This window comes from Antrostomus carolinensis, unplaced genomic scaffold (assembly GCF_000700745.2).
Source record: "Antrostomus carolinensis isolate BGI_N321 unplaced genomic scaffold, ASM70074v2 scaffold13750, whole genome shotgun sequence".
In the NCBI taxonomy this organism is placed as follows: Eukaryota; Metazoa; Chordata; class Aves; order Caprimulgiformes; family Caprimulgidae; genus Antrostomus; species Antrostomus carolinensis.
This window is the reverse complement of record NW_010289238.1, coordinates 3,120-16,752: the sequence shown is the minus strand read 5'-3', so window position 1 is coordinate 16,752 and position 13,633 is coordinate 3,120. Positions and strand designations below refer to the sequence as shown.

Below are 13,633 nucleotides of genomic sequence, written 5' to 3'. Positions count from 1 at the left end.
TCTAGTTACACATGGAACTGTGTTTGGCTCTTCCTCAGATGTTTGAAATACTGTGCTCTTCTATCATTGTTGGTGAGCCAAAAATCAATGTGTACCTTACTGTTATTTCACATGAATGCCATTAAAAAACAAATGATGCACCCATAGCTGGCATGAAATGAAATGACAATGCTTGCTAAGACCATAGAATGTAGGGGCCCCAGCTCCATTCCCCATGAAGATTTCCAGTACTTCAGTGTGAACTACTCTATGCAATAGCACTGAGTGGTATTGTAAGCAAGAGTTGGTTGTTCTGAGAAAAAATCTTGGTTTAAAAGGGTGGGATTTCATCCACATATAGCTGAATCAAAACTATTTTCTGTGAGTTCAAATCTGGTAGGAGGTTTTCTTTGTTCACTCCTCTGGTTTGGAGGGAGAGATAGTTTGTTGATTCAGCAACACAATAGATTTTGTAGGTTCTGTTTGCTATGTCCTGGAGATAATAACACACTGAAACATTATTGGAAGGCTGTTGTAAAATTCCTGGGACCAAGCTTCTCAAATATTCCTGCCTTGCCCGTAGCAGTTTATGTTGTTAAGATCTGCCTGGAAGAATCAGAGGTCGTGTCACTTGAGCAGAAACCACAGTTCAGTGGACACCAGAAAGTCATACCTAAGAACTGAGTGCCCATACTTTTGCTTGTACAGTTCCTACATTATTGTTGTGTGTGTGGAAATATTTTGCATGCAGAAGGTTTGAGGCTTGTTTACACTTAGAGCAGTCCTGATGCAGCAGTCAGCAGAGAGAAATTGGTGCAGCTGGACCAGTTTTATCTTGCCATGGAGAGAAGCATCAGTCAGATGCTCTGCTGATGGGGTGCTTAGTGCAACCTATGTGTGCCCTTTCCTATTCCTAATTGTCAGCACTGGAACATCTATATTAATAGTCTGATGCCAACTGTTCCTAAGAAAAGCCATGAGAATTACCTCATATATTGATGCCTGCTTTCTATGTGCTGCTGTGACACTGGAGTAGGAAAAGACAGCAAATGAAATGCATGTGGGCATCTGTCTTCATTTCTGACCCAGTTCTGCAGTCCTTACATGCAGTGGACTATGCGAGTAACTCTCTTATGCAAACATGCTTTATCAAAGTGCAGATTAGGTTCTACCTTGTTTATATATACTAGATGGAGGAAGGATTTCCTCATCCATATCTTCTCTGTCTTATTTTGCAGTCTCCTTATAGATTTTTTTCAGGTGAAAAACGCTCAAAAATAAACATTCATGTGGTATCAGGCAGCATTTATGATGCAAAAGAGAGTGTATTTTGGCAATACCAACATTTTCTATAATTGGTAAGACCACAAATGCATGTACTTCACTGAACTCTTGAGTGGCAAGTATTTTACTAGCAGTAAACAAGATCATCAGACAGGCATTCACAGAAGAGAGACCAAATCAGTGAGTGAGCAGCAGATGGGGCTTGAGATTCAAAAATGAAGAGCACGGGCGACTTCACCTCCTAAATCTATTATTGATTAAACCATGAACAGTCAAGACTCTCATTTCACCGATGTTTAGTGCAGCAGCTCTTGGCTGCCAAGCCTAAGCAATGATCAACCTAGCAGGAATTAGGAAAGAGTTTGATAACAGAGTCTATGCAGATAAAGAGCAATCACACCATTTTTCTTAATAGTAATTCATGTACTGCTGAGGCTATTTACGCAGACACTAAAACCAGAGATGAGGAAATAACTCTTTAGCAGTACTGGTGGCAGCACAGCTGCACAAGTGTGGGGCTGGCACAAATTCCTTGTTGGGGTGTAATTGATCTCCTGAGCTCCAATATCTGCAACACCTCCTTCCACTCCTTCCCACCGACACTCTCTCTTTCTCATCCTGTTCTCATCCTTGTAGTAGCTGATGCACATCTACAGAAGTACAGGTAGCTCTGCCTCATTAGAGAGTGATGCTTTGATTTTCTTTCTCTCCCTTAGCACCTAGTCAAAAGTTACAGATTTTCTTTCCTACCATGTTGGCCTCTTTCTTTTTGACACTGTTGGTGCTTTTGGGGGGATGTTTTAAGTTTTGTCTCCTCTTCCTCTTGATCCCAGCCTTCTCCTGAGTATGATATCCAACCTATTATTTCAGTACAGGATTCTCTCTTTCTTCAAGCTTATCTTCTAACAAAATCTAAACACTTTTCTTAGGGTCTTAACCTGGTGACAATGTAGTGACCGCCTGTTTCTGCAAGGCAAACAGTGCCTAGGCTGTTAATGGAGTTATTGCTCAGTCTTTCTGACTTCCTGTTCTACCTTGTCAACGGGGAGTTTGTTTGGCCCAAGTAGGCCACTGCCTATCCAAAGACAGTGCGTATGGTTTGAATTCCTATTCTCCTGTATTTCTTCTGGATGAACATGATTGATATGGCTCCTTCTGACTTTGAGAGATTTCCCTAAGGGCAGTTGGTAACATCAACAGGCTTTTGTGTTACAAAATGCTGTGTCATGCTAATACTGAAAATTTGCTGTTCTCTTACTTGCAAATTGTGACCTGAATCTGAGCTCTTCAAAGACAGCATTTCTGCTCTACTCCTCTACCTAAGCATGTACCTCTAACACTATGTGTAGAGTAGACCTTGGGATAGGAGCGTTACAGCCTCTGTGCCTATTGCTTAAAACAAAAAAAAGGGTCTGGCTCCATCTTCTTTACTCACCTCATCAGGGCTTTATCCACATGAATAAGGTTCTCCTCAGCCTTCTCTTCTTCAGAGGCTGAGCAGTCCCAGCTCTCTCAGCCTCTCCTCCTGTCAAAGTTGCTTAACCATCTTTGTGGCCCTTCACTAGACTCTCTCCAGGATGTTCACGTCTCTCTTGAATTGAAGAGCCTGGAACTGGATGCAGTACTCCAGGTGTACTTAGGGACATGGTTTAGTTCAAGACTTGTCAGTGTGAGGTTTATGATTGGACTCGATGATCTTAAAGTTTTTTTCCAGTCTAGGAAATTCTGTGATTCTGTGTGGCCTCACAAGTGCTGAGCAGAGTGTATGGGTCACCTTCGTTGACATGCTGGCAATACTTTTCCTCATGCAAGGAGGTTGTTGGCCTTCAGGTGTACTTAGGGACATGGTTTAGTTCAAGACTTGTCAGTGTGAGGTTTATGATTGGACTCGATGATCTTAAAGTTTTTTTCCAGTCTAGGAAATTCTGTGATTCTGTGTGGCCTCACAAGTGCTGAGCAGAGTGTATGGGTCACCTTCGTTGACATGCTGGCAATACTTTTCCTCATGCAAGGAGGTTGTTGGCCTTCTTTGCTGTGTTCCAGTCTAGGCAATGCTGTGATTCTGTGTGGCCTCACCAGTGCTGAGCAGAGTGTGTGGGTCACCTTCGTTGACATGCTAGCAATACTTTTCCTCATGCAAGGAGGCTGTTGGCCTTTTTTGCTGTGAGGACACACTGCTGGCTCATAATCAGCTTACTGTCCACCAAGACCCTGAAGTCCTTCTGTGAAAGCTGCTTGCCAGTCAGTGGGTTACCAGTGTGCAGTGGTGTCTGGGGTTATTCCTCCCTGGGGACAGACTTGGTGTTTTCCCTTGTTGAACTCAGTGAGGTTCCTGTCAGCCCATTTCTCCAGCCTGTCAAGGTCCTTCTGGAAGGAAGCACAAACCTCTGGTGCATCAGCCACTTCTCCCAGTTTTATACGATCAGTGAACTTGCTGAGGGTGCACTCTCTCCCTTCAACCTTGTCCTGGTTTTTGTTAGGATAGGATTAATTTTCCTGTTAGTAGCTAGAAAGCGCTGTGTTTTGGTTTCAGTGAGGATTGTTATGAGAACAATGTCGATAACTACAAGGACACTGTGCTTGGGCAGTTTCCAAGAGCAAGGGATTGGAAGGGGGAAGTGGAGAAGAAAAGAGTAGTAGTTAGTAAAACCCAGAATTGACAGTTGGATATGCCAATAAGATATTCCATGTCATATCACATCTTGTTCAGTATATTAACCAGGATCAACCAGAAAGGGGGGGATTGTTTTGGGAATTGCATGGGCTTGCTTTTCTGGGATTATGATTTTGGTTTCGGGGTGCCTTTTCACTGCTCTGGGATCATTATCAGCAGGTGAGCAATTGTACTGTGCATTACTCATTTTTATATATATAGTTGTTAACATTATTATTCTTATTATTCATATTATTTTAATTTTATTTTTCCTCTAATTATTAAATTGTTCTTATCTCAACCTACAAGTCTCCTTAACTTTTCCCCTCCAATTCTCTCCCCGATTCCCTTGGTAGGGGGGGTAAGGGGCTGCAAGTGGCTGTGTCTTGTTTGGCTGCCAGCGGCTGTGTCTTGTTTGGCTGCCAGCTAAGTTAAACTATCACAAGCCTGGTCATTAATGAAGATGTTGAACAGTACTGGCCCCTGTATTGACACCTTGGACACACCACTAGTGACTGGCCTCCAGCAGGACTTTGTGCCATTGATCACAGCTTTCTGGGCCTGACCACCCAGTTAGTTTCCATTCCACCTCACAGTCCACTTACCTAACCCATACTTTGTCAGCTATGTCTATTTTCAGCCCAAGTGGTAAAAACTGGAGTTTCTGGGTGGAGGGTCCTATCTTGAGCTGAAGAGGGAATGAATTGAAGCTGTTGGCTGTGTATATAGCACAGGGGAGTTGTTACAATCAACCTTCTGAGTGCTTTTGATAATGTGGTACAGAAGATGGTAAAGGCCCTTTTCAGCTTCCAACAGTACTTAATCCAAATAGAGCATGACCTGATCTACCTGAAAAATGCTGTAATCTTATTTTGCTCTCTATTTTGTCTCAAGGGGTGGTTACACCTTGCTTCCTGCTAGACACACCTGGCCACGTTTGATTCTGCTCCATTTCTTAAGAGGTCAGGTCTTTAGGCAAGCAGTATGAATTGCCAATGGTGTTCAGAGATCTATGGGTTTGTTCTATATCCTGTAGGCTTCAATCCTTTGCATTTGTTCAGAAACCCCTGGTATGACTAGCTGAGTTGGTTTGTTTTCTGCACTGAGCTCTTTTTTCTTTCCCTTCTAAATTTATTAACATGATTTTCAATTACTTTTAGAACCCTGATAGTAATTTATTTTTAATTATCTACACTATGTAGCTATAACTTGCTAAATATGCAGGTCAGTTTAAGGTCTCTCTCTGAAAACAAGTATTATGGTCATAGAAAGGCTCTCAATCTAGTTCTATTATTGTTATTAATTCTAATTACAATAATACTTAGTACTTCTCTAGCAGTTTTATGTCTGGAGTATTTTGCAAACATTTACTGATTAATTTTCACACAATTATTTCAAGGTAGGCAGGAAATAAGAGTGAAAAAACCTGTAGCATAGGATATAAACAAGAAAGACACTTATCTACAATAAAAGGAGTTTGTGAGCATGTGTTGCCCATAGCCTCATTCTTCTGGAAGTCTATATAGTTTCCTGCACATGCTTGTGGACCCACTATACAGTAGCAGAAATCATGCATCCTTACAACATGTAAGCTAATGCACATTGTTTCCTCTCAGCAGCGAGCAGAGAGCAGAGAAGTTCACATCATCAGGTTCAGCTTGAAAGAAGACATTTAACCAACTTAAGGTCAGGATTTAAAGAGACAATAGGTCTCCCTGTCTTGATTCAGAGCTATAAAAAGAATGGCATTCCTCCACATATGGTTAAGTATCAAGGGAAAATGACTAAATAGACAAGATTGGATTGAAAGGAAGAGAATAGATCTAAAATTCAAATTAGGGAAGCAATGATAAGTCTTTGGCCCTGCTACCAAATTTGACGCTGACAGAGATTAGTCTTGGCACCATCAGTAATGAGAGAATTGGGGTGCTTTTTAAGCTAAATTTGCTGCCAATATATAAAAGGATTGCCATCCACAGATGAGCACATAATGTCAGAAGACCAAGAGCTATTAATACAATCACCACATAAAGAGTGGGGAAGACTAAAGAAGCAGCTTCTGTAAAATTAAAGACAGTTCCAAGTCAACACCATTTCTGTCGTGTTGTAGTTCTGTGGATCAGTTACAGTTGAAGTCTGAGACTCCAGTGGAGAAGATTAGGCGATGCAAAGCCTTTTGCTAGCACATTTCCCAATAGGAGCCCAGGGATCACAAGCAAATTATTTGCTCAGGGGGAAAAAAAAATAAAAAAAATAAATTGTTGTCTATGCTCCTTGGAATAGAATGATGCCACTGTGACACTTCTAGGCACAGTCTGATCACCAGCCATCAGAAAAGATGAGGAAGAAGCCATCGCCAAGTACTGTTAAGAACCATGTCATTAACATGTCAGGGGATGAAAACTTCACAGGACTTTTCCCATAAATAGGACAAAGTACCTCAAAGTGTATGTTGCTTGCAAATGCCTCCTTTGTGCACATCAGAGGGAAGGTCCCATGCAGTCAAATGAAACATGAAGCAGGGTGAATGCACAGAAACCACTCTTATCCAAGACTGGCCAAATTTCAGATATGTAATGGCAGAAGACATTATTATCATATAAACTATAAGCTGGGTATGTGCAAGAAAGGATGTTGTTTGATGCATCCAAGAAGTTATTCCCGCTGTCATGAGACACACAGGTACTGAAACAAGCCAGAAGCACGCGGCACAAATTACTGGTGGGGAGCGTGCGGGAAATAGTGAAAGAGGTATACAGGGAATAGAGAAGAGAGTTAGAAGCACATTGCAATTCCAATATGTTGCCTCCACCTACACCCAAGATGAGAAAGCCTTGTTTCCTTTTACAGGACATAGAGGACATCATAGCTGTTTTCTGTTCTTTTGAGCTGTGGAGACTATTAGGGGTATACTCAGGACCTATTATGGGAAAGGGACATTTTCAAAAGGAAAACTTTAAAAAACCTCTTATGGCTAAAGCCCTGAAAAGCCCAGTCCATTACCCTCTACTCTGGCAGGCAGCTGCAGGTAAAACCTGTCTTGAATACAGTGTGGCTTTCTCCCCTATGTCTAAAGAAAACCACAGAAACCTTAGAAAATATCAGCTCAGCACATAATGTTTCCCTTTTCCTTTGTTCCTTAAGGAGCTGTGCATACCTGCACAGTCCCCAGTGCTCTTCTCTGCCTGATTTCCTTTAGCTTTGGAAACAAGTCAGGGGCTGCACTGGCCTGCAATGGACTTTGATGAGGTCTACTGGTCCACATCTTCACAGGCAGTAGCTATGCCATGACCCACAGGCAATGTTTCCTACATTTATTCTCTTATCAACATTGCCAACACCCTTCCCACTCCTCAGGAGTGCTGGGCCAGCATCAGTGATACCAACTTCTGGTCTCCTTTCACCTCAGTGCATTCACTGCCAAACTGGAAATTAAATTGCTGAATAGTTTCCTGCCTACTGAATAATTGAAGATTTAAAGCTAATACTTTGACCCTGTAGGAAAACCTCAGCCATTACACTACTTTTTGTACATCGCAGAAACAAAGCTGTGCACAGGTCTCTTCACAGCCAAGTACATGTCACCGTTCCTCAGCCTATGTGCCTGGTACATGGACTTGGCTGGGGCAAGCTTTGGACTGGAGTAATGACTGCCTGTTCAGGCTGATTGTACAGGTTAACTTATAGCCATCTGAACATGGTATTTAAATATCTGTTTTGAAGGGGCGACAGGTGGAGTTTGCAAGAATCATACCTTGCAAGCTGGGGCACGTTGCAGATTGTCCCTCAAGGGCCTCCACTGGGCAAGGTCATGAGGAAAGACACCAGCAGAGGCTAGGGCTGAAAATATGCTCTTGGGGGATGAGAGGACAACCCATGCCAAAAAGGGTAGAGACACCCATGAGGAACTGTGGCCATGGGTGATCAGTGCAGGGCCAGTAACATCTAGAGGGACTGTGGCTGTAGGTAACCACGAGGCTGGGGAAGAGGGGAGATAGGTGTTTCTGTAAGTTTTAAAAATCTAATATTTTTCTTCTTTTTCTTAAAACCCAGATGAGTTATTGGGTGTTTGTGTTGCCTGGCAATAAATTAAATAAAGTAAGATTTCACAATTTGAGACTCTTCTGCCTGTGATAAATGTCCTACTGTGTCTCACCCTACAGTTGCCAGTGGCATCCAAAGGTACGGCAGTAATAATAATAAGGATAATGGGGACACTGAAACAGACTGTGGATTAAGGATCATCAAGACACTATGAAGGACATATGATAACACCAACAATATCCAGTTCCCTCCATTTCAATAGATATATATATATGTTTTTAAAATATCATATATAATATATATCCTAGTGTAATATATGGATACATCCATGTGCATATGTTTAAACACATAGATACCTTTGTATGCAAATATATTTTTATATGTATTGTAATTAGTACTATATATTAGCATTGGGTTTTTAATATTAGCATATTTTTATATACATAAATTTATATATAAATATATGAAACTTTGTGTATAAAAATAATTGAATTCATATGTACTATACTTATATGCTAGATAAAATATAATATATGATAACCAATGAAAAGATTAAACAATGTTCTTTGTGGATTAATATACTGCTGCTCAGCCATCCAGTCAGTATCTACTGACACTAAAACTCAGATTATTTTGAACTTTTAGTCTATATTGATGGAAGCTCCATAGATTCCTGAAATGTGACTGAGGATTTTAGGATTTTTGTGTGGTGTTTTTTTTTAAAAAAAAAAAATCAATTTTTGATTGTATTTATATTTCTTTCTGTATATATGTTCTCCTGAAAAAAAAAAAAAAAGCTGTTTTTCAGATTAGAAATGCTTTTGAATTTTTTTTATGAGCTTCAGGGGGAAAAAATATGTCTTCCCCTGTTCGTATCAGCAGGTTTTGCTCTTCAGCAGCTGTCAGGAATTTTGGTGATTCTCTTGTACCAGGGAACCACCAGGACAGCTTGCGGCCAATCCTGTCCAGTACCTGTTGATGAGAAGAGATGGAGTCCTGGGGACTACTGGAGTCTTTGGGCTGGTCCCATGCAGGTGACCAGCAATGGACCAGCAATGCAATGAACCTATTAAGGGAGAAAAATTTATACTTAAGAAAAAGTGATTGAAGTGTCTGCTAACAATACATATGAGGCCGTTTTGCCTCACTATGTAGTGCAATGCCATTTTTTCTTAATAATATTTCTGTTCACCTTTCAAGACCCAATGTAATATAATTCCTTAATCATGACAGTTCGGCACCACATCTAAATTTATGGCTAAATGTAGCATTCACTGTCAACCCCCTGCTGGTATCCCAGTAGCGTGAAAAGAAAATGTTCTCTTTCACTGCACAAAAAAGTGAAGGTGGCTGCAAAAGAATAAATGAGCTCCTTATCAAACTGCATTTTAAATCTGTACTTTTTAATGTTACAGGAGTATTTTAAGGGACTTATTTTCTTTATACTCTCTTGATAATTGGTTTTTCCCATACCAAAAAAAACCAAAAAGGAAAATTAAGTAAAAGAAAACAGAAGTGCCTATCTGAGAATAGATTTGATTTCTCACAGCGTGGTCATGCTGTGGTTAGTTAGCCACCTGCTCAAAGACATGCTAGGACGACGCAGGAGAGGAATATTCAAATACATCCAGGCTTAGGGAAACCTTTCAGACCAGTTTCTAAGCAATGAGAGTACGCACATATCGCTGCCTATTTGGTGCGGGGCGAAATGATATAAATAGTCAGACAAGCTTAAAAGAAAAGGCAGACAAGATATAAAGTAGGGAGCTGTCATCTGTGTAACAAAAAACCAGAGCCACACCAAAGCTGTTGAAAGCAACACTGGCTGAGGTTTTGGGTTTCCTTTTAATACTGTGTTTTACTGAAATGTTATAGTGAAATAAGCTGTGGAGGGCTAGGGCAGCTGTATGTGACATTTCATTTCACTTCTGGATACCAGGGGAGATGAATGTATGGGGGCCCCCAGCCCACGCATTTCTATTGCCATTCCTCCAGAAATGAAATATCATGTAGAGCAACTTATCCTTTATGGCTTAATTTCCTTCTACCCAAGCAGCCAATCAGAAACATAAATGGACAAAAGCAATTCTACAATAGAACTGTATGTGCACTATATTACAGCCATCTTATTCTGAACTTTTGCTCTATTTTTGCCTAAGGATCGATAGATAACTGAAACACTACAGGAAATATTTTGTTTGTTTGCTTCTTAAAGAAAAACAGAATCACCGATTAATAATAAAAATTGGTATGTTATTTTCTGTGAATGCATTCTAGCACGGCAATTAAGTATTGAGTAAATAATAAACATCTCGAGGCAAACCTTTTACAGCCCAAGTAAGACAAATGAGCTACAAAATGTTCGTTTATAATAGGAAAAAAGTCTTCTATCATCACTGGAAGCAACATGAAACAGCTGATGTTACAATTCAGTTCCTTATGCTTTCTCTGTAGTACAGTGGAATATTTGGTATAGTTTAGAAGGAATGAATTCCTTCATTCAAGCATGTGGAACCCAACATTTTCAAGACATCTGTATTAACCCAGGAAATCAGGAATTATTCTCTGCATCCATCAAAGGTTTTGTTGTTTGTTCTTTTTTTAATCTAAAGGCCTTGAGAGCTATTTTACCTCATAAAGGTATCCAGCAAATGATTAGTTTCCTGAATAGTACAAAAGGCATTGATTGTCCAGCTGGCAGAGTAGCGGTCCTTTAATTAGTCCAATATACAAGTTGGATGGTCCTCTGTGACACTATCTGCTGTTGTGTGAAGCATTGTTCCTGCTGAAGTCAATGCTACTAATGACATTTGCTGAGCCAGGTTTCATCTCTCAAGGACAGCTTGGTTTTTTGCAAAAATGCACTGGCACCAATCTCTCAGGTTGCCTCAGGACAAGGTCTCATTTCAGCTCTGACTGGGGTGAACCCTGACCCTCACATATGAGAGATCCCAGCTCCTGGGAACATAATCCTTTGGGTTTCTGGGGATCATAACATCCTGTGAATACTTTCTTTGGACAGATCTCCACAGCACTTCAGTTTGCAGTTTGGCTGCAGCCCTTTATAAGCAGACAGGGTCGCAAACATGACAGGCTGTCTCCTGGGGACTTCGCTTTCTGTTTTGCTCGGGTACTTTGCTTGAGCAGTCAATTTTCATTACGTATTTTCCTGTATGATAACTGAGGGGGTTTTTTTTGACCAGAAATGGCTTCTCTGGGTTGTGCTGTGCATCACTAATCAATAAGACAGACACAGAGACATAATGCGGAAATGAATTTATTTCTGTGAAGAGAGAAGAATGTGACTAATTGTTGCTAAGCCACCTGCTGCTACAGCCAGATTGAAACATCTTCACTGTTGGCTGCTATGTTTAGCAGCAAATTGCTGTGTGAAGGCTTTCTGCCAGCAATGCAAATGCCCAGCACGAGAGGGTGCCTTCTTCACAGCATAGTGCCACGACTTCAGTTTTTGTAGACAAACTAGCCTCAAACTAGCAGCCCAGGTGCTGCTAGCAAAACAGGAGGTGTACAGCTCAGCCCTTTCACTTAGCTTTTAGGAAGTAGTTTTGAAGATAGTTTGAAACTGAGCTAGGGATGTGACCACAACCTGCAGTCCCAGCACTGACCTTGTTATAAACATACCTGGAGTATGCTCTGATACAGGAAACTCTTTTTGAATAGTGTTTTAGTAGGTCTTGAGATATTTGACAAAGACTGCCACGATTATCTGCTTTTCCAGATGGGAAAACGGAGGCAGGGAGACAATAACAATGACCTTTGATCATCAAGAGAGCAATGGCAGAGGTTGAAAATGAATCCAGGTCATTTGCAAAATCCCTTCTAGGTGCACTATTTCATAGAATCGTGTTGTTTGGAAAAGATCTTTAAGATGATTGAGTCCAACTGTTAACCTAACACTGCCAAGTCCACCACTAAACTATGTCCCTAAACATCACATCTACACCTCTTTTAAACACCTCCAGGGATGGTGACTCAACCACTTCCCTGGGCAGCTTGTTCTAATGCCTGATGACCCTTGCAGTAAAGAAATTTTTCTTAATATCCAATCTAAACCTCCCCTGGCACAACTTGAGGCCATTTCCTCTTGTCCTATCACTTGGGAGACGAGACCAACACCCACCTCACTACAACCTCCTTTCAGGTAGTTGTAGAGAGCGATAACATCTCCCCTCAGCCTTCTTTTCTCCAGACTAAACAACCCCAGTTCTCTCAGCTGTTCCTCATAAGACTTGTGCTCTGGATCCTTCTTCAGCTTTGTTACCCTTTTCTTGGACATGCTCCAGTGCCTCAATATCTTCTTTTAGTGAGTGGCTCACAGTACTCCAGGTGCTGAGTACAGGGGGATGATTTCTTCCCTACTCCTGCTGGCCACACTGTTTCTGACACAGGCCAGGATGCTATCGGCCTTCTTGGCCACCTGGGCACACTGCTGGCTCATGTTCAGCCGGCTGTCGACCAGTATCTCCAGGTCCTTTTCAGCCAGGCAGCTTTCCAGCCACTCTTCCCCAAGTCTGTAGTGTTCATGGGGTTGTTGTGACGCAAGTGCAGGACTTGTTGTACCTCATGCAATTTGTCTTAGCCCATGGATCCATCCTGTCCAGATCCTTCTGTAGAGCCTTCCTATCCTCAAGCAGATCAACACTCTTGCCCAACTTGGCGTCGTCTGCCCATACTTGCTTCTTCAATTCTTCTGAAAAGTCCTTTGCTCTAAGAGAAAAGAAATGATGGATCTCATCTGAGTAATTTTCCAAGCCAGTCATGTTGTTTACATCAGTCCTAGACCTATGAAGTTGACCTGGATGCTCAGTGTGGCTATGCCAAGTATATTGCATTGCAGTTGTGGCTTGTTGGTACCAGGATGTGAGTGATGCTTGTGCCTGTAACAAATCTATTCGTAATACTGTGATACTATTTGTATTTTCTAGAGTCCTCATGGTTTTCAGACAAATTGTCCCTTCTTACTCTGCTTACTGAAAAATTAAGCTTTTAGCTCTTAGAATCAACATGTGTCTAGGATTCCCTGAACACACTGAATAAATCACACTGATTTCTCTAGTGTTTTTGAGCACCTGTCTTTTTAATATGATTGTTATTCTAACGCATGGAAATATTAGTCAGCTCAACATTAGTCTCACAGTTGTTGGTTTGTTTTTTTATTTTTGTTCATTTGTTCCTTTGTTTTTTTTTTCTAATGCAGAGTGGTTACCTGTCAATCTGGAGAGTATGATGTTTGTTCACCACTGTAAAATATTTAATTGGTCATCCTCCTTCTGCTCCTCCATCCATTTCCAAGTGGACACACAGACAAAGAGACAGGAAGATCTTCACTTGATTAAGTGGGAATATCTAGGACTGTGTGGGAAAAGAGTTTAATATCTCATATTTCAAATAACTTACATTTCTGATTTCTCTGCTTAAAGTCCCTTTGAAGTTCTTTTTTAATTGGATTGGACTCGGAAATTAATTATCATGATTCTCAGCAGTTAGAGAATGCTTTACCTCCTCTGAGCCTTGCTCAGATGTTAATGAATTAAGGACAGTTTGCATCTAATTTGGACTAGGTGACTAAACAACTCAGAAAGAGGACCGTGTTTCTATATACAGTGTCTCATTTTGTCACTGCTGGGAGAAGTACCTGCTGACATTTAAGGG

General features: G+C 41.0%; 1 protein-coding gene across 1 annotated transcript in view; it reads right to left on the bottom strand.

Annotated features, from left to right (window-relative positions):
• LOC114818649 (uncharacterized) overlaps window positions 1–12,741 on the bottom strand; it is a 47,707-nt gene extending 34,966 nt beyond the window's left edge. The window contains 2 exon segments of the mRNA XM_029085399.1: window positions 8,933–9,026; window positions 12,542–12,741. Coding sequence (XP_028941232.1) covers window positions 8,933–9,026; window positions 12,542–12,741 — 294 coding nt within the window.
• Between the last annotated feature and the right edge of the window lie 892 nt (window positions 12,742–13,633).